Below are 23,869 nucleotides of genomic sequence, written 5' to 3'. Positions count from 1 at the left end.
CTCCAAAGGGTCCATCCCTTCCCTTTGAGATAGTTCCTGATTTCCTCTTCCCAAACGGGACACTGACCTACTCTGCTGCTGGTCGCTGCGACCACAAATTCTTCAGGGTTCATGGGGCGTTGCATTGCCTGCATTGCCATCTTTCCTCTCTAAATACACTCAAAATTTGGAACGAGGGGTACTAAGGCGGTGCTGTAATTACAGGTACGGGTTTCACTATTTTCCGGAATACAAACTCCCGACAGTTTTTCGCAACAAAAATCTATCAGTATTACCTTATAGCCCTGTTAGTTACGCATGCATTAACACACTTCCGAATTATGAGGATTGATCAGAACTGCTTGAAAACTTGTGGTTTTTCTGTTCCCAATTGGATTCTAATTCAAATTTTGGGTTCTCCCGGAGTGGTCACTTCTCACAGTGGTAAAGCCACTTCTAAGTCGGGTCCTGTCAGGATGTCGCCAGTAATATGTTGCTAACTTTTGGTTGGCTTTTAATTCGTAATTTGCTCTGTTTGTTTAACCTTTGCTCTAGAGTCGCCAGGTATCTTTATGATACCGCCACGAGGTTCAAGTTCAAGTAATGATCAATAACTCAACACACCAATTAATAAGATTCAAATCAAAACACATTCATTATACACAGTAAATCACTACTCATGCATAAACTCTACTTTCTAGACTATCACTAAAAGGCCTATACTTAGCTTCGGACTGGCCCACCAGGTCAGGGGAACAAATGGCCTTTCGTTCAGGTCCTGAGTGCAGGATTCAAAAGCTGGTATGGACTTGTAGCTAGGAGCGCCTATGTCGTAGCAAGCGTTGACTGGAGACTTACTTGGTTGATGCGGCAGCTTGGAGGTCACTCTCACGGGTTGATTCAAGTTGCTGAGTGACCCTGCCAAAGGACGATTTGAACTTGGGGGCTTTACTTTATAGTCCCCAGGGGCTTCCCGCCCTTCGGGGCGGACCCCGTACCTGGTTCCAAGTGATTGGACTGCGTTCCGATCACTTGGATCGATTTCTCCAATACTGGAGTTGTTCCCTGATCGCTAGGCGGTCCCTAAATGTCCGTTGGCCTTTCTTTGGCTTGGCTCCTGCTGGCACCGAAGAGTCTGGCTTGGCTTTATTCACCTTAACTGTTGCAATTGTGCCTTGGAATTGCTCATTACTATGCAGATGGCTGCTGGTTTCAGTGCTGTCTGGTTTCTTACAGGTTTCAATGCACATGATTTCTGTATTTGCTAGTCTTTGCCTGTGTTGGCTGAATTTCCCTTCAGCCTTTGCGGTTCTCCATTTTAAGTAGGTAAGTGGCCAACCCAGGTGGCTACACTTTTAAAAAGAAACTTACCCCTTAGTGTCCAGGGATGTGCAGGTTAGGTGGGGTGACTGGGTAAGAGTGGTGAAGTTGCCCGAGGTAGGGTGCTCTTTCAGAGGGTCGGTGCACACTCAATGGGCCGAATGTCCTCCATCCGCACTAGGGATTCTATGAGGCAAATTATTTTTGTCAGTATTTGCAATAGAGGAGGGTGTCAGCATGGCAAATATCCTAAAGAAACTATTATTGAATCAAGAACACAGCTAAATTCATTATGCAATAGAACAGTAATTGCTCGGGGCTAGACAGCTTCCATCCCGGGTTTTAAAATAAATAGGTGAGAATATTGCAGATGCCCCAGCAGTGATTTTTCAAAGTTCTCCTGATTTTTCAAAGTTCTCCTGATTTTTAATTGTTCCTTTAGATTGGAAAGTTGTGCTTGTCTCTCCTATTTGAGAAAGGTTAGTGAGGAAGCCCATGGGCTATAGACCAGGCCAGTCTAACACCTATTAGGACATTGCTAGAGCCTCAAGATGACTGAACACCAAGGACATTTTCAGCTGATCACAAAGAACCAGAGTAGAAAATAACTAAAGTAAAAGGAAGGTTTATGGATTTCCAGATATGTTATGGTCTCGTCAGAAGAAACTGTTAACTGAAGTTAAAACTGATGGAATTGAAAGCAAATTATTGATCTGGTTAAGTAATAGACAGGAGTCTGAGAGTAGGGATATTGGTGGTGCAGTGGTTAGCACTGCTGCCTCACGGCACCGAGGTCCCAGGTTCGATTCCGGCTCTGGGTCACTGTCCGTGTGGAGTTTGCACATTCTCCCCCTGTTTGCGTGGGTTTCGCCCCCACAACCCAAAGATGGGCAGGGTTGGTGCATTGCCCACGCTAAATTGCCCCTTAATTGGATAAAATGAATTGGGTACTCGTAATTTTATTTGAAAAAACTATTAAAGATTTAGATGTTGGTTCAAAAGTCATGCATCCCAATTTTTCAACAGCACACAGGTGCTGCATTGTAAGCATAAAGTTACAAAGAGATATTGTAAGTGAATGGGGAAATCTGAGTCAAATGGATTTCAATATAGGCAAATGCGAGGTCATCTATTTTGGACCTAAAAAGATAAAACCGGTTACTTTCTAAATGATAATCTGCAAACAGTGCGGATTCAAAGAGACGTGGGAGTTCAAGTACACCGATCACTGAAGCATCATGAACAGGAAATAATCAGAAAGATGCCAGGTGGATAATACATTTAAAAACAGGCCAAATATGGAAGGTTCAGAGAGGAATTGAAAAGACATCAGGAATAGGGCAGATTGGGGATCAAAAAGAGGATTTACGCATGGAGACGGGGCACAATTGGTGAATATTACATTACGTTCTGACTTGTGGTTTTTGGGTCACGAAGTTTTGAAATGTTGGGATGTGCTGTTCCTCAGAGCACTCAGTCTCTGCCATTCTTAGTAGTCATGGTGTTGATAAGGCTCATCCAGTTCACTGGCTGATGGAGGGAATTGGTGGTGATGGTTAAGATTTTTCTTGGTAGAGGTGGTCATTGGTACTCGTGGTATGAGTGCTCTCCTTTCAGCCCAAGCCTGGATGTTATTTAAGTGTGCACACCACCTGCAAGACTTGTTTCAGTGTTTGTGCAATTGTGAATAGAGCTGAACTAATTATAAATTATGGTAACTTAACGCTGAACAAAAGGTCATTAACGTAGTTCCAGTATAGGGCACTGCCCTGAGAAACTCCGACAACGATGTCCTGAGCTGGTGATGATCGGCCTCCAACATTCACAAACATCTTCCCATTTATCAGGTAGAAACCCAGAGCCATGGGTGAAGGGTTTTCCCCTTGATTCCAGTGCTATTTTTGGTTAATACTGTTTGTTGCAAACAATTGCCTTTAACCCTCCTTTTACATTTATGTGAGGATCAAAGCCATGGGACCTGGAACCACGTGATTCTGTGGGATCTTAGAGGAGAGGCATTGAGCAGATTATTAGTAAATAGACACTGCTTTGATTGATGGGGCAGAGGAGGCCAGGTTGTTCTGCTTTCTATATATGTAGCCCGGTAGGTGTCAGTGTTTGAGTTTCATTGGAGCAGCGAGTTCTGGTGTACAGATCTTGAATAAACAGCTGTGATGTTGTCAGGACCCAATGCCTGACCCAATGTAGCAAACAGGAACCATTTGGACCCTGGCAGCAGTAATGGTGAAGTCTGGAGGGCGGCACGGTGGTGCAGTGTTTAGCACTGCTGCCTTAGCAGCAGGAACACCAGTTCAATTCCAGCCTTGGGTGACTGTGAAGAGTTTGCACGTTCTCCCCGTGTCTGCGTGGGTTTCCTCACACAGTCAGGAGATGTGCAGGTTAGGTGGATTGCCATGCTAAATTTCCCCTTGGTATCCAAAGGTGTGCCGGTTTGGTGGGGATAGGCGGGGGAGTGGACCGAGGTGGGTGCTCTTTCAGAGAGTTGGTGCAGACTTGATGGGCCAAATGGCCTGCTGTAGGGATTCTATGAGACCTAGAATATAGAACATAGAACAATACAGCGCAGTACAGGCCCTTCGGCCCACGATGTTGCACCGAAACAAAAGCCATCTAACCTACACTATGCCACTACTTATACCTAATAGTATTCAAGTCAGAATTTGGGTTGAATTTTAATTGGGTTGTAATTGTTAAAATGTGGAATAATAAATAAGCAGGAGTGAGTCACAGGCTGGAATCTAATTGAAGGATTGGAATGATTTTTAGTATATCCTGTAGGAGAGGCAAGTTACTGGCTGGATTATAACCATTCCATTGATTATTCTATCCACTGAATTATCCGTTGTTTCCATTGGCTCTCTTCCATCTTCATTACCTAGTAGCACATCATAACATTAGAACTTATTTTACATTTGACCCAATAAATGGCAGTAATATGATGCATATATGTTTAAAGTTTTTTTAAAAAATCAGAACAAGTGGAGTGAGCAGTTAATAAAGCATATCTTATTCTGGGCTTTATTAATAGGGGCGCAGAGTACAAGAGCAAGGAGGTTATGTTGAACTTGTACAATAAGAAGTCTTACAACACCAGGTTAAAGTCCAACAGGTTTGTTTCAAGCACTAGATTTCTGAGCACTGCTCCTTCCTCAGGTGAATGAAAAGGTATGTTCCAGAAACATATATATAGACAGATTCAAAGATGCAAGACAATGCTTAGAATGTGAGCATTTGCAGTTAATTAAGTGTTTACAGATCCAGAGATAGGGGTAACCCCAGGTTAAAGAGGTGTGAATTGTGTCAAGCCAGGACAGTTGGTAGGATTTCGCAAGCCCAGGCCAGATGGTGGGGGATGAATGTAATGCGACATGAATCCCAGGTCCCGGTTGAGGCTGCACTCATGTGTGCAGAACTTGGCTATAAATTTCTGTTCGGCGATTCTGCGTTGTTGCGCGTCCTGAAGGCCGCCTTGGAGAACGCTTACCCGGAGATCAGAGGCTGAATGCCCTTGACTGCTGAAGTGTTCCCCGACTGGAAGGGAACATTCCTGCCTGGTGATTGTCGCGCGATGTCCGTTCATTCGTTGTCGCAGCGTCTGCATGGTCTCGCCAATGTACCACGCTTCGGACATCCTTTCCTGCAGCGTATGAGGTAGACAACGTTGGCTGAGTCGCACGTGTATGTACCGCGTACCTGGTGGGTGGTGTTCTCACGTGTAATGGTGGTATCCATGTCGATGATCTGGCACGTCTTGCAGAGATTGCCATGACAGGGTTGTGTGGTGTCGTGGTTGCTGTTCTGAAGGCTGGGTAGTTTGCTGCAAACAATGGTTTGTTTGAGGATGCGCGGTTGTTTGAAGGCAAGTTGTGGGGATGACCTTGGCAAGATGTTCATCTTCATCGATGATGTGTTGAAGGCTGCGAAGAAGATGTCGTTTCTCCGCTCCGGGAAAGTACTGGACGACGAAGGGTATTCTGTCGGTTGTGTCCCATGATTGTCTTCTGAGGAGGTTGGTGCGGTTTGTTGCCGTGGCGCGTTGGAACTGTCATAGCCAGAGGAACGTATACAAGACCTCAGCTGGAGTATTGTGTACAGTTCTGAGCGCCACACTATAAGCAGGATGTGAACACATTGGAGAGAGTGCAGAAGAGGTTCACAAGAATGGTTTCGGGGTGAGAAACTTCAGTTACGAGAGTAGATTGGAGAGGTTGGGACTGTCTCCTTGGAGAGAAGAAGGTTAAGAGGAAATTTGATAGAGATGTTCAAAATCATGAAGGGGATGGAAGAGTAGGTAGAAACTGTTCTCGCTCGTAAAAGGATCAATAACGAGAGGGCACAGATTTAAAGGGATTTGCCAAAGAAGCAAATGTGATGAGAAAAAACTGTTTCACACAGCTAGTGGTTCAGGTCTGGAATGTGCTGCCTGGAGTGTGGTGGAGGCAGGTTCAATCGAGGCATTCAAGAGGGTATTAGATGATTACTTGAATAGAAACAATGTGCAGGGTACGGGGAAAAGTAAGTGAATGACACTAAGTCATGGTGCTGATTTGGCAAGCAGGTGCAGACACGATGGGCTGAATGGCCACCTTCTGCACTGTAACCATTCTGTGAAATCAGCTGCTTTAAAGAAAAGCAGAAGATCGTAGTTTGTAACTTAAAATATTCGGAAGAGGCCATTCCTGGATTTGAATTACTGCCAGTCATACATTTTGAACAAATTAGTCTGTGTTCAAAGTACGTTTCTCTCCCCTGCACTTTGCAGACAGGCACTTGCAACATTTGTTTGAAGCTTGAGGTAAGGTTCTAGCAGTTCTTTTTAAACATATAGGCCTGCGACTATAATAAAGGATGTTATAATTACAAGAGCAGAGTATTTTATAAATGCCTACTAGGTAGAAGTCAGGAGCAGGGTGGAATACTCATTACAGCCAGTTGGGGTTGTGCATTCTATGTGTCTGACATCTAGAATGGTTACTTGATTTAGTACACTGTCACTTTTCACATTCACTTTAGTCCAGCCGAGACCAAAGAACAATACAGCACAGGAACAGGCCCTTTGGTCCTCCAAGCATGCGCCGATCATGTGTCCTATCTAGATCAACTACCTGAATCCTTCTATACCCGTCTGTTCATGTGCCTATCCATATAAGTCTTAAAGGTTGCTAACGTTTCTGCCTCAACCACCTCACTTGGCAGTGCATTCCACCTTCTGTGTAAAAAAAACTTCCTTCGCACATCTCCACTGAACCTTCCCCCCCCCCCTCACCTTGAACTTGTGCCCTCTTGTAATTGTTATTTCCGCCCTGAGAAAAAGCCTCCAACTGTTCACCATATCTATACCCTTAATAATTTTAAAGACTTCTATCAGGTCGCCCCTCAGCCTCCGTCTCTCTGGGGAGAACAATCCTAGTCTATTCAATCTCTCTTCATAGCTAATACCCTCCATACCAGGCAGCATCCAGGTAAACCTTTTCTGTACTCTCTCCAAAACCTCCACGTCCTTCTGGTAGTGTGGTGACCGGAATTGGACACAGTATTCCAAATGTGGCCTAACTAACGTTCTATATAACTGTAACATAATTTTCGAGCTTTTATACTCGATACCCCGTCCTATGAAGGCAAGCATGCCATATACTTTCTTTACCACCATTTCCACCTGTGCTGCCACTTTTTTTTAATGAAAACATTTTGTTGAGGCATTTAGCATTTTAACATTTTGACATATCCACATTCTAAATAGCAGAGCGGTCCAATAACGTAAAAAACCCACAGTAACATGCCCAACTTCTCTCTCTCCTCTCCCCCCCCCCCCCCCTAACTCCTAGCTACCCATGTATTAGATTCTCTGCCCTTATTCTCCATTTCCATGCGTCCCGTCCCCAACCTCCCCCATCCCCCACCTTCTGCCCCCCCCCCCCCCCCCCACTCCCCTTGCTGGGCTCCCAGATCTTCTGACACTCCAAATATCGCCACCTCTGGACTCGGAGTCACCCTCCCTTCCAGGACCTCTAACATGACATCTGAGAATCCCTGCCAAAATCCCCTCAGCTTCGGACATGCCCAGAACATATGTACATGGTTCGCCGGATTTCCCCAAGCACCTGTCCTCCACCTCCGCAAGAAACCTCATCTGGGCCACAGTCATATGAGCCCCCCACCCCACCCTCGTCCTCCCACGTCCTCTTCATCTCCCCGATTGGGACCCCTTCCCACTCCATCAATTCCTTATATATTTCCAAGACCATCCTCTCCCCAACCCCTGTTTTAGACATCACCTTATCCTGTAGTCCCCTTGGGGAGGCGAGGGAAGCTTGGAACCTGCCTCCGGACAAAGTCTCGTACCTGCAACTACCAATATCCGTTCCCACCAGGCAACCCAAACTCCTCCTCTAGCTCCTCCAGGCTCGGGAAACCCTCAATGAAGATACCCCCAAATCTCTCAATCCCTGCCCACTGCCACCTCCTAAAGCCCCATCCAGCACCCCTCCCCCCCCCCCCCCCCCCCCAGAGCAAATCAGTGATTGTCACAGATCGGTGACCACAAAGACGCCCCCTCCATTCTCATGTGCTGCCTCCATTGCCCCCACACTCTCAGGGCTGCCACTACCACTGGGCTTGTGGCGTACCGAGCCGGTGAGAACGGAAGAGGTTCCGTTAACAGAGCCTCCAGACTCGTGCCCTTACAAGATGCCGCCTCTACCCGCTCCACACTGACCACACCCCCACCAACCACTTCCCAACCATCAAAATATTGGCCGCCCAGTAGTAATTAATAAAGTTCAGAAGGGTCAAGCCCCCCCTCCCGCACCTCCACTCAAGAAGGACCTTCTTCACCCTCGGGGGTTTTCCCAGCTCATATAAAACCCAAGATCGCTGCGTTCATTTTCCTAAAAAAATGCCTTGGGGATAAAGATTGGGAGACACTGAAACACAAACAGCAATCTCGGGAGGACTGTCAACTTCACAGTCTGTACCCTCCCCACCAATGACAGCGGGAGCACGTCCCACCTGCGGAAGTCCCCTTCCATTTGCTCAATCACCTACCCAAATTTAGTTTATGAAGATAACCCCAGTCCCTTGCCACCTGAATCCCCAGACACCTAAAACTCCTTCCCACCACTTTGAGACTCCCTCAGTCTCCTCTCCTGCCCCCTTGCCTGGATCGTGAAGGCCTCACTCTTGCTCATGTTTAGTTTGTAACCTGAGAACCGGCTAAATTCCTCCAGTATTCCCATAATTCCTGCAATTCCCCCCAACGGGTCTGTTACATACAGGAGCAAATTGTCCGCATAGAGCGAGACCCTATGCTCCACCCCCGCTCTCAGTATCCCCCATCAAATGTTCAATGCCCTCAGCGCCATTGCCATAGGCTCTATGGCCAGGGCAAACAGTAGTGGGTAGAGTGGGCACCCCTGCCTTGTCCCCCTACACAGACTAAAATACTCTGACCAGACCCGGTTGGTCCTTACATTCGCTACCGGTGCCTGATATAGCAATCCACAAATCCCTCCCTGAACCCAAGCCTTCCCAGGATATCCCACGGGTACCTCCACTCCACCCGATCAAAGGCCTTCTCTGCATCCATGGCCACCACCACCTCGACCTCGCGCCCCTCCGCAGGCATCATTATAACATTTAGGACCCGTCTAATATTGGACATCAGGTGTCGTCCCTTCACAAAAACTATTACCTCCGGGACACAATCCTCTGTGCGCATGACCAAGATCTTTGCCAACAATTTAGCATCCACATTCAACAGGAAGATTGGTCTATACGATCCCCAACTCTCCGGATCCTTATCCTGCTTCAAAATAAGGGAGATCGATGCCTGCGATAACTTTGGGTGGAACACTCCCAGGTCCTTGGATTCATTAAGAGCCTTTACCATGAGCAACCCTGAAAGCATTTTATATAACTCAACCGGGTATCCGTCAGGCCCCGGGGTCTTACCCGATTGCATCTCCCCCAACCCGTCTATATTCTCTCCAAGTCCAATTGGGGCTCCCAATCCCTCCACCAACTCCTCACCTACCCTCAGGAACTCCAGCCCCCCCAGGAATCACTTCATACCCTACTTCCCGGCTAGGGGGTTCCGATTTATGCAATCCACTGTAAAATTCACAAAACGCATCATTCACCCTCGTCGGATCCAAACCCCCCCCCCCCCCCCCGTATCTCTCACTTTCCCAATCTCTCTCGCCGCCTCCTGTTTCCTCAGCTGGTGCGCCAACATCCTGCTGGCTTTTTCCCCATGTTCATACACCGCCCCCTTCACCCTCTTCAGCTGTCCCTCTGCCTTACCTGTGAACAGGAGCCCAAATTCCAGCTGCAGTCTCTGACGCTCCTTCAGAAGCCCGTCATCCGGAGACTCCGCATACCTCCTGTCCACCTGTAAAATGTCGCCTACCAGCCTGTCCAACTCCGCCTGCCCAGTCGTCTTATGTGCCCGAGTTGAGATGAGTTCCCCCCTAATAACTGCCTTCAATGCCTCCCACACCACCCCCGCCGAAACCTCACCTGTGTCATTGATCTTTATATATCCCCGAATGGCCTCCCTCACCCGCTCGCACACCTCCTCCTCCGCTAACAGCCCCACATCAGCCTTCTCCGCTAACAGCTCCACACAAGGGGCTGGTTTAGCGCAGCGGGAAAAAGCTGGCTTGTAATGCGGAACAAGTAGCGCAGGTTCAATTCCCGTAACGGCCTCCAGAACAGGTGCCGGAATGTGGCGACTAGGGGCTTTTCACAGTAACGTCATTGAAGCCTACTTGTGACAATAAGCGATTATTATTATCTAACCTCCATTGCGGCCGCTGGGCCTTTCCTTTGTTAGCTTGCAGGCCTGCCCAGTGTGGGGCGTGGTCTGACACCACTATTGCTGAATATTCAGCCTCTTACCACCTCAGCCAGCAGCGTTTTGTCCAGCACAAAGAAGTCTATCCGGGAGTACACCTTGTGCACATGGGAGTAGAATGAAAACTTGGCCTCCCAAATCTCCACGGATCCAACCTGCCATGTGCTCCATAAACCCCCCCCCACCAGCTCCTTTGCCATAGCTGATACCTTCCCAAACCTGGAACTCGACCGATCCAGCCTCAGATCCAGGACCGTGTTGAAATCTCCCCCATAATCAATCAATATGAATCCAGGTCTGGGATCTTCCCCAGCACCCGTCTGACAAACTTAGCATCATCCCAGTTTGGGGCATATATATTTACCATACCACGGCCATTCCCTCCAACTTCCCACTAGCCATAACATATCTACCCCCCCCCCCCCCCCCCCCCCCCCCGGGTCCGCCTCTATCTTCCGCACCTCAAACACCACCCGTTTATTGACCAGGATTGCCACCCCCCTCGTTTTAAAGTCTTATCCTGAATGAAAAACCCATCCCTTCCTCAACCTAATCTGATCCCCCATCTTCAAATGTGTCTCCTCCAACACAGTAGCATAGTGGTTAGCACAATTGCTTCACAGCTCCAGGGTCCCAGGTTCGATTCCTGGCTTGGGTCACTGTCTGCACGTTCTCCCCGTGTGTGTGTGTGGGTTTCCTCCGGGTGCTCCGGTTTCCTCCCACAGTCCAAAGATGTGCAGGTTAGGTGGATTGGCCATGCTAAATTGCCCTTAGTGTCCAAAATTGCCCTTAGTGTTGGGTGGGGTTACTGGGTTATGGGGTTGGGTGGAGGTGTGGGCTTGGGTAGGGTGCTCTTTCAAAGAGCCGGTGTAGACTCAATGGGCCTCCTTCTGCACTGTAAATTCTATGATAAAACAACATGGCGATGTCTGCCTACAGTTGCCTCAAATGCGCAAACACATAGGTCCTTTTGACTGGCCCATTCAGCCTCCAATCGTTCCACCCTGCCCCCCCCCCCCCCCCCCCCCCTACCGATCACCATAACCTCTCCTGTGCCAGTCTGCGGCCCGTGTGCTTCTCTAGGTGTACAGGTCCACAGGTCACTGAAAGGGGCAACACAGGTGGAGAAGGTAGTCAAGAAGGCATACGGCATGCTTGCCTTCATTGGCCGGGGCATTGAGTATAAGAATTGGCAAGTCATGTTGCAGCTGTATAGAACCTTAGTTAGGCCACACTTGGAGTCTAGTGTTCAATTCTGGTTGCCACACTACCAGAAGGATGTGGAGGCTTTAGAGAGGGTGCAGAAGAGATTTACCAGCATGTTGCCTGGTATGGAGGGCATTAACTATGAGGAGCGGTTGAATAAACTCGGTTTGTTCTCACTGGAACGACGGAGGTTGAGGGGCGACCTGATAGAGGTCTACAAAGTTATGAGGGGCATAGACAGAGTGGATAGTCAGAGGCTTTTCCCCAGGGTAGAGGGGTCAATTATTAGGGGGCATAGGTTTAAGGTGAGAGGGGCAAGGTTTAGAGTAGATGTACGAGGCAAGTTTTTTTACACCGAGGGTAGTGGGTGCCTGGAACTTGCTACCGGAGGAGGTGGTGGAAGCAGGGACGATAGTGACATTTAAGGGGCATCTTGACAAATACATGAATAGGATGGGAATAGAGGGATACGGACCCAGGAAGTGTAGAAGATTGTAGTTTAGTCGGGCGGCACAGGCTTGGAGGGCCGAAGGGCCTGTTCCTGTGCTGTACATTTCTTTGTTTGTTCTTTGTTCTCCCGGCCTGCCCTCAGGCAACCACCGTCCACTTTGAAAGTCCCCTCCTCTTCAGCAGTACTGTTCTCCCCCCCCCCCCCACTCCCCCTCCCCCATCTCGGTCTTCAGTTCACCCCCCACTTTGCTTCCATGAACTAGCCCTCCCAACTAGCCTGGCAGCCCCCACCCATGGTGCTTCGCATCTAACCCCCCCCCCCCCGCCCCGCGCTTAGTGCAAACAGTCAAAACAAAGGCAAGAAGCAAAAACAAACAAACAAACCCTCCCAAGGTCTGAGCACAAAGGCCCTCCCCTCCTCCCTTTACAAATTACTATATACCAGCCTATTCCCAAACCGAACTGGAAAAAAAAACGGCAAGAAACAAGCAAAACTCCCAAAGAAAGTCCAAACAGCACAGATCCAAAGTTGTACAAAACATAGTTCAGTTCTGCTCAGTCAAAGTTCAAGATCCTCCTTCCTCTGTCAGTCTATTCTCCTTAATGAAGTCTGCTGCCTCCTCTGACGAGCCAAAGTACCACTCCCAGCCCCCATAGGTCACCCATAGGCGGGCTGGGTACAGTAGTCCGAACTTTATGCCCTTTTTGTACAGGGTCGACTTGAAATGAAATGAAAAATGAAAAGCGCTTATTGTCACAAGTAGGCTTCAAATGAAGTTACTGTGAAAAGCCCCTAGTCACCACATTCCGGCGCCTGTTCGGGGAGGCTGTTACGGGAACCTTACTTGACCTTACTGAAGCTCGCCCTCCTCTTTGCGAGCTCTGCTCCCAGGTCCTGGTACACCCGGACCTCAACATCCTCCCACGTACATTGACTCGCCTACCTGGCCCACCTCCTAATGCGTTCCTTGTCCAGGAACCAATGTAATCGCACCACCATCGCCCTCGGCGGCTCACCCCCCTGGGGCTTGCTCATCAGTGTCCTGTGGGCCTGATCCACCTCCAGCGGTCGATCAAAAGCACCTTCCCCAAGCAGCTTCTCCAACATACGTACCGACATCCGATCCTTCGATTCCCTGCGGCACACCCAGGATCCGGATGTTCTGCCTCCGAGAACGATTTTCCAGGTCTTCCACTTTCTCCAGCAGTCCCTTCTGCTGGTCACACAGCATCCCAATCTCTGCTGCCATGGAGGTGGACTGGGCCTCATGCTCCCCCGCCTGCTCCTCCAACCTCTGAATCGCCTGACCCTGGGTCGCCAGTTTCGTCTCCACTACGTCAACCGCCGCCTTGATCAAGTCCACCGCCAGGGCCAGGCCCTCCGCACTCCCCTTCCGTTGTTGGGTGAACTTCTCATTTAAGAAGCTCACCAACTGGTCCATCGACCACTGAGCTGACGGGGACCGACCCTGTTCATCCACTATCTCCTTGCGTGCTGCCGCTCCTCACTCGGCACCACCGCCTGGTTTGTTCTTTTCCGATGACTTCTGGACCGCAGCTCCATAAACCCGGGGTCCCTTTCGTCTGTTCTTGCTTCTACACCCTTTCTCTACAAATTTTCTGCAACAATCCAGCTTAAAAGCCACAAAATGACCACCATGAGCGGGAGCTGCCAAATGTGCAACCGTTCACTCCATGGTCGCCTCTGGAAGTCCTGTGCTGCAACTTTTAAGGATCTGTGGACCTGCACGCCCAGATCTCTCTGTGTCCTCCTCAATTTGTCTACAAAATTATGAGGGGCGTAGACAGAGTGGATCGTCAGAGACTTTTTCCCAGGGTAGAGGGGTCAATTACTAGGGGGCATAGGTTTAAGGTGCGAGGGGCAAGGTTTAGAGGAGATGTACGAGGTAAGTTTTTTACACAGAGGGTAGTGGGTGCCTGGAACTCGCTGCCGGAGGAGGTGGTGGAAGCAGGGACGATAGTGACATTTAAGGGGCATCTTGACAAATACATGAATAGGATAGGAATAGAGGGATACGGACCCCGGGAAGTGCAGAAGATTTTAGTCTAGACAGGCAGCATGGTCGGCGCAGGCGTGGAGGGCCGAAGGGCCTGTTGTTGTGCTGTACTTTTATTTGTACTTTGTTCTTTGTCTCTATGCTCCTGATGGTCTGCCATTTATTTTATAGCTCCCACCAGAATTGGATCTATCAAAATGCATCACGTCGCATTTGTCCGGGTTAAATTCCACCTGTCATTTCTCTGCCCAATTTTGCAGTCTATCTATATCGTGTTGTATTCTCTGACAATCTTCATCACTATCTGCAACTCCTGCAATCTTAGTATCATCCACAAACGTGCCAATCAGACCTGCTACGTTTTCTTCCAAGTCATTTATATATATATATTACAAAGAGCAGAGGTCCCAGTATTGATCTCTGCGGAACACTATTAGTTACAGACCTCCATTCAGAAAAACACCCTTCTATGGCTAAGCCAGTTCTGGATCCATCCAGCTAGTTCACCCCTGACCCCATGTGATCTAATCTTTTGCACCAGCCTGTTATGAGGGACTTTATCAAATGCTTTACTAAAGTCCATGTAGACAACATCTACAGCCCTTTTCTCATCAATCATTTTTGTCACCTCCTCAAAAATTCAATCAAATTAGTGAGACAAGACATCCTTCGTGCAAAACCATGCTGTCTGTCGCAAATAAGACCATTCCCATCCAAATATGCATAGATCCGATCTCTGAGAATCTTTTCCAACAATTTCACTGTCACTGTGAATACCCGGATACATTATAATTACCCGGATTATCCTTGCAACCCTTCTTAAATAACCTTACAACATTGGCTATCCTCCAATCCTCTGGGATCTCACCTGTGGCCAACAAGGAAACAAAGGTTTCTGTTCGAGGCCCAGCAATTTCATCTCTTGTCTCCCTCAGTAATCTGGGATAGATGCCATTTGGCCCAGGGGATTTGTCTACCTTAATGCTTTTAGCACACCTAAGCTTCCTCCCTCGTAATAGTGACCTGTTCTAAACTGTTTGCACATCCCTCAGACACCACCAATCAACGTGTCCCTCTCCTTTGTGAATACCGATGCAAAATACTCATTAAGGATCTCACATACTTCCTCTGGTTCTACACATTTCCCTCCTTTGTCCTTGAGTGGACCAAGTCTTCCTCTAGCTACCCTCTTCCTAATATATGTATAAAATGCCTTGGGATTCTCCTTAATCCTGTCTGCCAAGGACATTTTGTGATCCCTTTTTGCCCTCCGAACTCCCTGCTTGAGCTCTTTTCTACTTTTCCTTGTATTTCTCAAGTGCTTTATCTGTTTTTAGTTGCCTGTACCTCAAGTATGCATCTTTTTTCTTTTTGACAAGATTCGCAATTGCCCTGGTCATCCATGGTTCCCAAATCCTGTCTTTCCTTTTTACAGGCACACCCCTGTCCTGCACTCCCATCAACTGCTCCTCAAAAGACTCCCAAATGCGAATTTACCCTCAAACAGTCTCTCCCAAACAACAGCCTCCAAATCCTGCCTAATCAGGTTGTAGTTAGCCTTCCCCCAATCTAGCACCTCAACCCTAGGACATGAGTATCCGAAAGCTTACAGAATTGTGGTCACTGGGAAAGTGAATTAACCTCCCCTCCAGTCTCATTTACAGCTGGCACATATTCTTCAGTGGTCATCTGTGATATTCCAAAGCCAAGAAATAAAGAGATACAACACAAAGTCATGCAAACATGCACAAACTTCATTCTTTGAAAAACCCTGACCAGAGCGCAGAAAGAATAATGGTATCAGCACTGATTCATTTCATTCAAATGGCAGTTTTGTAAGACATCTGTGAGGTTGGATATTTTTCTGATCCACAAACTTATGATACAAGACATTGGAACAGCACATCGGGTAGCACGTTGGCCTCGCAGCGCCAGGGAGTCGGGTTCAAGTCCGGCCTTGGATGACTGTGTGGATTTTACCTGTGTCTACAGGTGAGGTCACCGGGATAGGGCGATGTAATGGGCCAAGGTACAGTACCCTTTCAGAGGGTCAGTGCAGACCCGAGGGGCTGAATGGCCTCATTCTCGACTGTAGGAATTCTATTCCAAAATTCTAACAGCTGCACGCAACAATGCTCCAATCATCTCAAAATGGTAAGGGACCAGAATCAGAATATCCTACGTCCGGAGAGCATTCATAGAATAGAATAGAATTTACAAAGAACAAAGAAATGTACAGCACAGGAACAGGCCCTTCGGCCCTCCAAGCCTGTGCCGACCATGCTGCCCTACTAAACTACAATCTTCTACACTTCCTGGGTCCGTATCCCTCTATTCCCATCCTATTCATGTATTTGTCAAGATGCCCCTTAAATGTCACGATCGTCCCTGCTTCCACCACCTCCTCCGGTAGCGAGTTCCAGGCACCCACTACTCTCTGCGTAAAAAACTTGCCTCGTACATCTACTCTAAACCTTGCCCCTCTCACCTTAAACCTATGCCCCCTAGTAATTGACCCCTCTACCCCTGGGAAAAGCCTCTGACTATCCACTCTGTCTATGCCCCTCATAATTTTGTAGACCTCTATCAGGTCACCCCTCAACCTCCTTCGTTCCAGTGAGAACAAACCGAGTTTATTCAACCGCTCCTCATAGTTAATGCCCTCCATACCAGGCAACATTCTGGTAAATCTCTTCTGCACCCTCTCAAGCCTCCACATCCTTCTGGTAGTGTGGTGACCAGAATTGAACACTATACTCCAAGTGTGGCCTAACTAAGGTTCTATACAGCTGCAACATGACTTGCCAATTCTTATACTCAATGCCCCGGCCAATGAAGGCAAGCATGCCCTATGCCTTCTTGACTACCTTCTCCACCTGTGTTGCCCCTTTCAGTGACCTGTGGACCTGAACTCCTAGATCTCCTAGGGCAGCACGGTAGCATTGTGGATAGCACAACTGCTTCACAGCTCCAGGGTCCCAGGTTCGATTCCGGCTTGGGTCACTGTCTGTGCGGAGTCTGCACATCCTCCCCGTGTGTGCGTGGGTTTCCTCCGGGTGCTCCGGTTTCCTCCCACAGTCCAAAGATGTGCAGGTTAGGTGGATTGGCCATGATAAATTGCCCTTAGTGTCCAAAATCGCCCTTGGTGATGGGTGGGGTTACTGGGTTATGGGGATAGGGTGGGGGTGTTGACCTTGGGTAGGGTGCTCTTTCCAAGAGCCGGTGCAGACTCGATGGGCCAAATGGCCTCCTTCTGCACTGTAAATTCTATGATCTCTTTGACTTTCAATGCTCTTGAGGGTTCTGCCATTCACTGTATTCCCTACCTGCATTAGACCTTCCAAAATGCATTACCTCACATTTGTCCGGATTAAACTCCATCTGCCATCTCTCCGACCAAGTCTCCAAACAATCTAAATCCTGCTGTATCCTCTGACAGTCCTCATCGCTATCCGCAATTCCGCCAACCTTTGTGTCATCTGCAAACCTACTAATCAGACCAGTTACATTTTCCTCCAAATCATTTATATACACTACAAACAGCAAAGGTCCCAGCACTGATCCCTGTGGAACGCCACTGGTCACAGCCCTCCAATTAGAAAAGCATCCTTCCAATGCTACTCTCTGCCTTCTATGACCTAGCCAGTTCTGTATCCACCTTGCCAGCTCACCCCTGATCCCGTGTGACTTCACCTTTTGTACTAGTCTACCATGAGGGACCTTGTCAAAGGTCTTACTGAAGTCCATATAGACAACATCCACTGCCCTACCTGCATCAATCATCTTTGTGACCTCCTCGAAAAACTCTTATCAAGTTAGTGAGACACGACCTCCCCTTCACAAAACCATGCTGCCTCTCACTAATACGTCCATTTGCTTCCAAATGGGAGTAGATCCTGTCTCGAAGAATTCTCTCCAGTAGTTTCCCTACCACTGAAGTAAGGCTCACCGGCCTGTAGTTCCCTGGATTATCCTTGCTAGCCTTCTTAAACAGAGGAACAACATTGGCTATTCTCCAGTCCTCCGGGACATCACCTGAAGACAGTGAGGATCCAAAGATTTCTGTCAAGGCCTCAGCAATTTCCTCTCCAGCCACCTTCAGTATTCTGGGGTAGATCCCATCAGGCCCTGGGGACTTATCTACCTTAATATTTTTTAAGACCCCCAACACCTCGTCTTTTTGGATCTCAATGTGACCCAGGCTATCTACACACCCTTCTCCAGACTCAACATTTACCAATTTCTTCTCTTTGGTGAAAATGAGACTTCACGTAACAAAACATTCCAATTTTTTAAAAATGATAAAATACATATAAAACTTTGCAGTGCAGAAAGAGGTCATTTGGCCCATCGAGTCTGCACCGGCCCTTTGAAAGAGCACCCCATTTAATCCCACACTTCCAACCTATCCCAGTAACCCCACCCAACCTTTTGGGACACTAAGGGCAATTTATCATGGCCAATCCACCTAACCTGCACATCTTTGGACTGTGGGAGGAAACCGGAGCACCCGGAGGAAACTCACGCCCACATGGGGAGAATGTGCAGACTCCGCACAGACGGTGACCCAAGCCGGGAATCGAACCCGGGACCCTGGAGCTGTGAAACAACTGTGATAACCACTGTGCTACCGTGCATCATAGTTTTATATGTATTTTATCATTTTTTTAAAATTGGAATGTTTTGTTACGTGAAGTCTCATTTTTCAGTGTAAGCTGCTGCTTGTCCTTTCTTGTTTGTCATTCAGTGCCAGGCTGGGCATGTGTGCAAGAAATGCATTGTCTTGTCAATTTACTGCTTCTATAAAACCAACATATGCTTCCAATATTGTTGACTATGAAATTGGGAGTTGTGGATTTTCAACATTTTACTGGTGGATGGGGGGGACGGGGGTGTGGTGTCTTCACCGGGAGAGTAAATGTTTATGCAGAGTCCAATTTATGATTATAAAAATTGTAAACAATTTCTGAGGGAAGGAAATGCAATCTTGTGTATTTGTTAATTTTTTTTAAGTTAGCACCCAGTGACTCATTAGGGCCTAATGCATTTAAAGGTAAGCAAGGGCAGCAAGGGTCCCGAAGGTTGGACCGTTGGCAAAAGTGGATCCTGGGGGAAAAAAAGTTTGAAAACCACTGATGTAGAGAATGCCTCTTGGAGTTAGATGACACTCGGGTACTTTGACACAGGTGTGATTCCTTTTGGAAGCATTGCTGCTTCCTATTTTCAGCTAAGACTGTGACAGTGTGCCTTGTGTTGTCTCTGCTGGGGTTTTTCCTCATCCCAACAGATGGTTTTTATTTCATCAATTTCACAAGGAATGAGGGGCTTTGTGGACCAACTAGCATTCAAACACAAGACCCTCTGGCTTAAGAGTTTGAAACTAAGCTGCCCAATCCACGTTGTGGGCTTCAGTGCTTCTCTCATTGAGCTAACAGATCCATGTCCGGAGCGGACCATTGCTTGAGTGGAGTAGTTGTGCTTGCATCCAAACTGTTGTTGCATCTGTCCTCTTCAACTCCAACCTCGGGGTGCCAGAAATGGACAAATGTTCGTTCTTTGTGGCTTATCCAAATCAAGGTGAGGGATGGCCATGCTGAGGAATAGAGTACTTGTCCCACATCTGTTGCCAGCTGTTGTCAAGCCTTCACAGAGCCTTCACAGGTCAGCTATCACCTATCCAAATGCAAAACAGAAACCCTGCTCTAGCCTGAGAAATATTGGCCATAATCAGCTGCATTTGATTTGATTTATTGTCACATGTACCGAAGTACTGTGGCCGAGGGAATGTACACAGTACGTACATAGTAGACAAAAGAATAATCAACAGAGAACACTGACAAATGGTACATCGACAAACAGTGATTGGTTACAATGCGGAACAAGGGGCCAAACAAAGCAAATACTTGAGCAAGAGCAGCATAGGGCATCGTGAATAGTGTTCTTACAGGGAACAGATCAGTCCGAGGGGGGGGTCGTTGAGGAGTCTTGTAGCTGTGGGGAAGAAGCTGTTCCTATGTCTGGATGTGCCGGTCTTCAGACTTCTGTACCTTCTGCCTGATGGAAGGGTCTGGAAGAACGCAATGCCTGGGTGGGAGGGGTCTCTGATAATGCTGTCTGCCTTCCTGAGGCAGCGGGAGGTGTATACAGAATCAATGTGGGGTGGCAAGCTTGTGTGATGTATTGGGCTGAGTTCACCACACTGCAGTTTCTTGCGATCTTGGACCGGGCAGTTGCCATACCAAGCTGTGATGCAGCCGGATAGGATGCTCTCTATCGCACATCTGTAGAAGTTTGAGAGTCGATGCAGACATGCCAAATTTCTTCAGCTTCCGTAGGAAGTAGAAGCGTAAAAGCAAATAACTGCGGATGCTGGAATCTGAAACCAAAAGAGAAAATGCTGGAAAATCTCAGCAGGTCTGGCAGCGTCTGCTGAGATTTCCCAGCATTTTCTCTTTTGCTTCTGCTTAGGAACTGGGCTGTAATAATCTCAAACATATTTTGTGTAGGATTCTTGTGGCCAGCAGAGAGAGACTGGATCATCTGATCACTGTGAATTGGACCATAATGCAAAAGAAGATTTGAGAGAACTAGTTCTTTACCCCCAAAAAGACAATAATGGAAAACTAGTGACAGTATAAAGTTCACGGAAATTTTCATAGAGGAAATGGAATCCAATTCCCAATGAAAAGGGGCTGATTGATTGCTTTGGTGCTTCTGACCAAAGAACAAGACGCGATCAGGAATGTCTCCAAATGAATGAATGTGAAATACTAACTTTAATGTTGGGTAATTTTAGACCGTAATGCCTAAGTAACTTGGTGGACATCCCCAAGTAATTCTACCTTTGTCGGGGGTACTAGGGCATTAAAGCAAGTTTTCTATTTAGACTCCATATCCTGAAATACTTTTTGTGTAGAACTTTCTGGGATTGGCTTTAAGTCCAACTTTGCTATTGGTTTGTTGAAGGGATGAACAGTGAACTGTGCAGATAAGAATATAGCAGCTACTAAGCAGTAAGAATCGGTCACATCTGGATCTGTTATTGTTCTAATTTACTGGATTTGAAATGTTTTGATTGTTTGGTATGTGGTGAATGTCCAAACCCATTTGCACTATGAATATTCAACATGTTTTTTCATTCTGCTTTTTGCCCCTAGACAACTGGCATTGAAAGCTCTGAATGAACGGCTGAAACGCGTTGAAGATCAAGTAGCTTGGCCCAGTATGGATGAAGATGACAAAGAAGATTTGTCTGATATGCCGTTGCTTCCCGAGAGCAACAAGAGCGATGGAGATGATTCTGGAGCAGCAGAGCACATTGCATTCCAAGGTCTTTCATCAGGATCTTAAGAGACCATCAATTGATAAATTGTCCAATTGAGTAGGAGTGAAAGTGGCTTTACTGCTGCACAGATACTACAAATATGTGTCAGTACTGCAAACTGTTTAAATGAAACACCTTCAATCTCAATGGAAAATAAGTGCAGCAGTGAAAAAAAGATTATAAAGGCCTGTGCAACTGTGGTGCTCAAAGCCTGGCTTCAGCAGGATTTAATGTTTCTTTAACTCTAGCGGGTGGCTATTAACTATTAGAGGTGGCATTTGAACTGATAATGAATTAGATGCAATTTTTGCGGTTAGTTCTGGAAATTCATTAATTTACAGTCTTTTGAAGTGTCCTTTTCTGAATAGAGCAAATAACTAGCATAATTGAAATGTAGTTAAGGAAGGTGGGCGAGAGGAGGTATTGCTGCCACTAAGATCAAATCAAAAGGAAAAGCCTGAAAATACATCAAGGCTCCCAAGTCATCCTTTTCAGAGAATGTGCCAAAAAGAGTAATAGTCCACATTGCTAGACCATGCCATCTGTGGAATATTGAAAACTGGCACCACTGAACCCCTGAGGCAGTAATTTTCTATCTCTGGAGATCCAAGTTATTGCGTCTGAGCTTGTCGCATTCTTATTTTAATGGATTTACTTTCTGAATTTATTTCTCTTCGCTCCATCCCTGCAATCATGTGTATGAAAGATTAATAACATTCCAGGTTACATATGATCGTAAGGGTAAAGGGAATCCAAAATTTGATCATGTTGGGTAATTCAATATTCCTTAGTTTTTCCCTCCTTCCTCCCTTGTTGAGTTTCTTATCCCATTATCACTTTGATCCTTCAGTCAAGTGTATGAATAGTATGACCCCTCAGTAAAATTTGCTTCAATCTGTTTGGAGATTTTCGGGCGAGAGAGAACAAGGGTTTGCCCTTCCTCCCACTTCACCTCAGTATTGGACAGGGCTGGAAGAGTGCCTTCTCAAAAGGCTGACACACTATTGGTGCTGGCTCTGAATTTAAAAGCTACAGGTGTATTTGGAGTGAACTGAATTGGAAATACGGTATCTTCTGTAATTATAAAAGGGACAGTGAAGGTTTTTGAATTGCTTCAAACAACCACTAACTTCCTAAATAGCTTTTTGACTTGTTTTCTTTTGTAAAATATAGCAATCTGAGAAGGCCCAGTTCCTTATTTCTGTCCTTTTATACAGGAACTAGCTGTTATCAACATTGCAACAACCCATGGAGTTTCTGCCAAGCCAGGGTTTGTTCAAACACTTGACTTAAGTAGCAAACAGAAACAGCAATCGGGTACATTTCTATAACATCTACACTTTTATAGGGTTACTCAGCCCTGGTGAAATGGGTGAAGAAGTCAATACAACAAACCTCTTCCTGTTTTTGAAAGCCCCATTTAAAAATGTTTGCAAAACTATCCTCCTGTTCTTTCCAATCAATACTTTTTACAAGGTGATTAATGTCAGTCAGTGCTGAACATGATCAGCATTTGGTACATCTCTTCTGTACAAACACTATTCTAATTTTGTCTAAGAGTTTGATAATCATTACAGCAAACATATAACAGAAGTGGCTATCTCATTTATAATACATTTAAATGTGCAAGATATGTTAATGTAAGATTATTTTTTTAAAAAGCAAGTATTAGTCTCATCTAAGTGATTTTGATTTTCTGTGGGTGCAGTGTCATTGTCTTAATGCTGTGCTGTGTATTTTACCAGAGTAGCATTTGCCAACAGACTAATCTCTTTTACTGGGCTTCACTTAAATTGTAGGTTTCTTTTCGTATATCTCTATGTATCATAGTTGCGCAGGTCAAGTCCAATAAACTTTACAGTCTCATGTGTTCACTTCTCATAACCCCCAAAACATGTGTTTCAGCTGAATTAATCAACTAGGGTTTATTTTATTTTAATGGTCTGTGACTTGTGTTTGTAAATCATGGAGTATGATTTTTTAAATTAGATGAATAATCCAGAAAATGTGAGTTCAGATTTCACAAAGTCAGTTTGGGAATTTGAATTCCAATTTTTTTTTTTTTTTTTTTTTTTTTTTTTTTGCTTAATCTGGCATATTAATCCGTGAAAGTGGCACCGTGAAGCTGTTTGATTGGTTCGCAAATGCCTTTTTGGGGAAGAAAATGAGCCATCTTTATCTGTTCCAGCCTATATGTGAACCCAGTCCTGTACCTGTGATTGCCATTTAACTTAACTGAGCTAGCAAATCACTCTATTGTATGAAACAGCTACACTACAGTGTCAAGGAGAGGAACCACCACTTACATCTCCGGGCAGCTAGGGTTGGGAAATAAACACTGGTCTTATCCCACAAATTATTATTTTTTAAAAAAGTAACCATATCTGCAGTACACCGACAAAGTTACTTTTAAGTAGAAAGGTTACTAGAAAAAACTATTTTGAATTCTGATTTCTGTCCAAAAGCAGAAGACGGAATGTGAGAGGAGGCAATCCCTATGTCAGCAAACCAGAAAGGGCAGCTGATCTACCTGTCGCAGCTATTCTTGAATCAGCTTCATCTTTACATAGTTGCAGTTCAGTGCTTTGGTTTGATTTAATATTATATCTATTGGCTGTTGTAGCCATCTGGGATGGCCACTTCCAACTAGGTACAGAGCAACTCGCAAAGCCTGGCGGGTAAAATGGACAAGCCAAG

General features: G+C 46.4%; 1 protein-coding gene across 1 annotated transcript in view; it reads left to right on the top strand.

Moving 5' to 3' along the window:
• The window catches only part of tmem115 (transmembrane protein 115), a 50,402-nt gene extending 27,337 nt beyond the window's left edge, over positions 1 to 23,065 (top strand). The window contains exon 2 of the mRNA XM_072472007.1: positions 21,006 to 23,065. Within this exon, the coding sequence (XP_072328108.1) occupies positions 21,006 to 21,198 (193 nt within the window). The 3' untranslated portion in view covers positions 21,199 to 23,065. The remainder of the gene's footprint in view (positions 1 to 21,005) is intronic.
• Positions 23,066 to 23,869: the final 804 nt, after the last annotated feature.

This window comes from Scyliorhinus torazame, chromosome 13, assembly GCF_047496885.1.
Source record: "Scyliorhinus torazame isolate Kashiwa2021f chromosome 13, sScyTor2.1, whole genome shotgun sequence".
Taxonomy (NCBI): Eukaryota; Metazoa; Chordata; class Chondrichthyes; order Carcharhiniformes; family Scyliorhinidae; genus Scyliorhinus; species Scyliorhinus torazame.
This window is presented reverse-complemented; position numbering and strand designations above follow the sequence as displayed.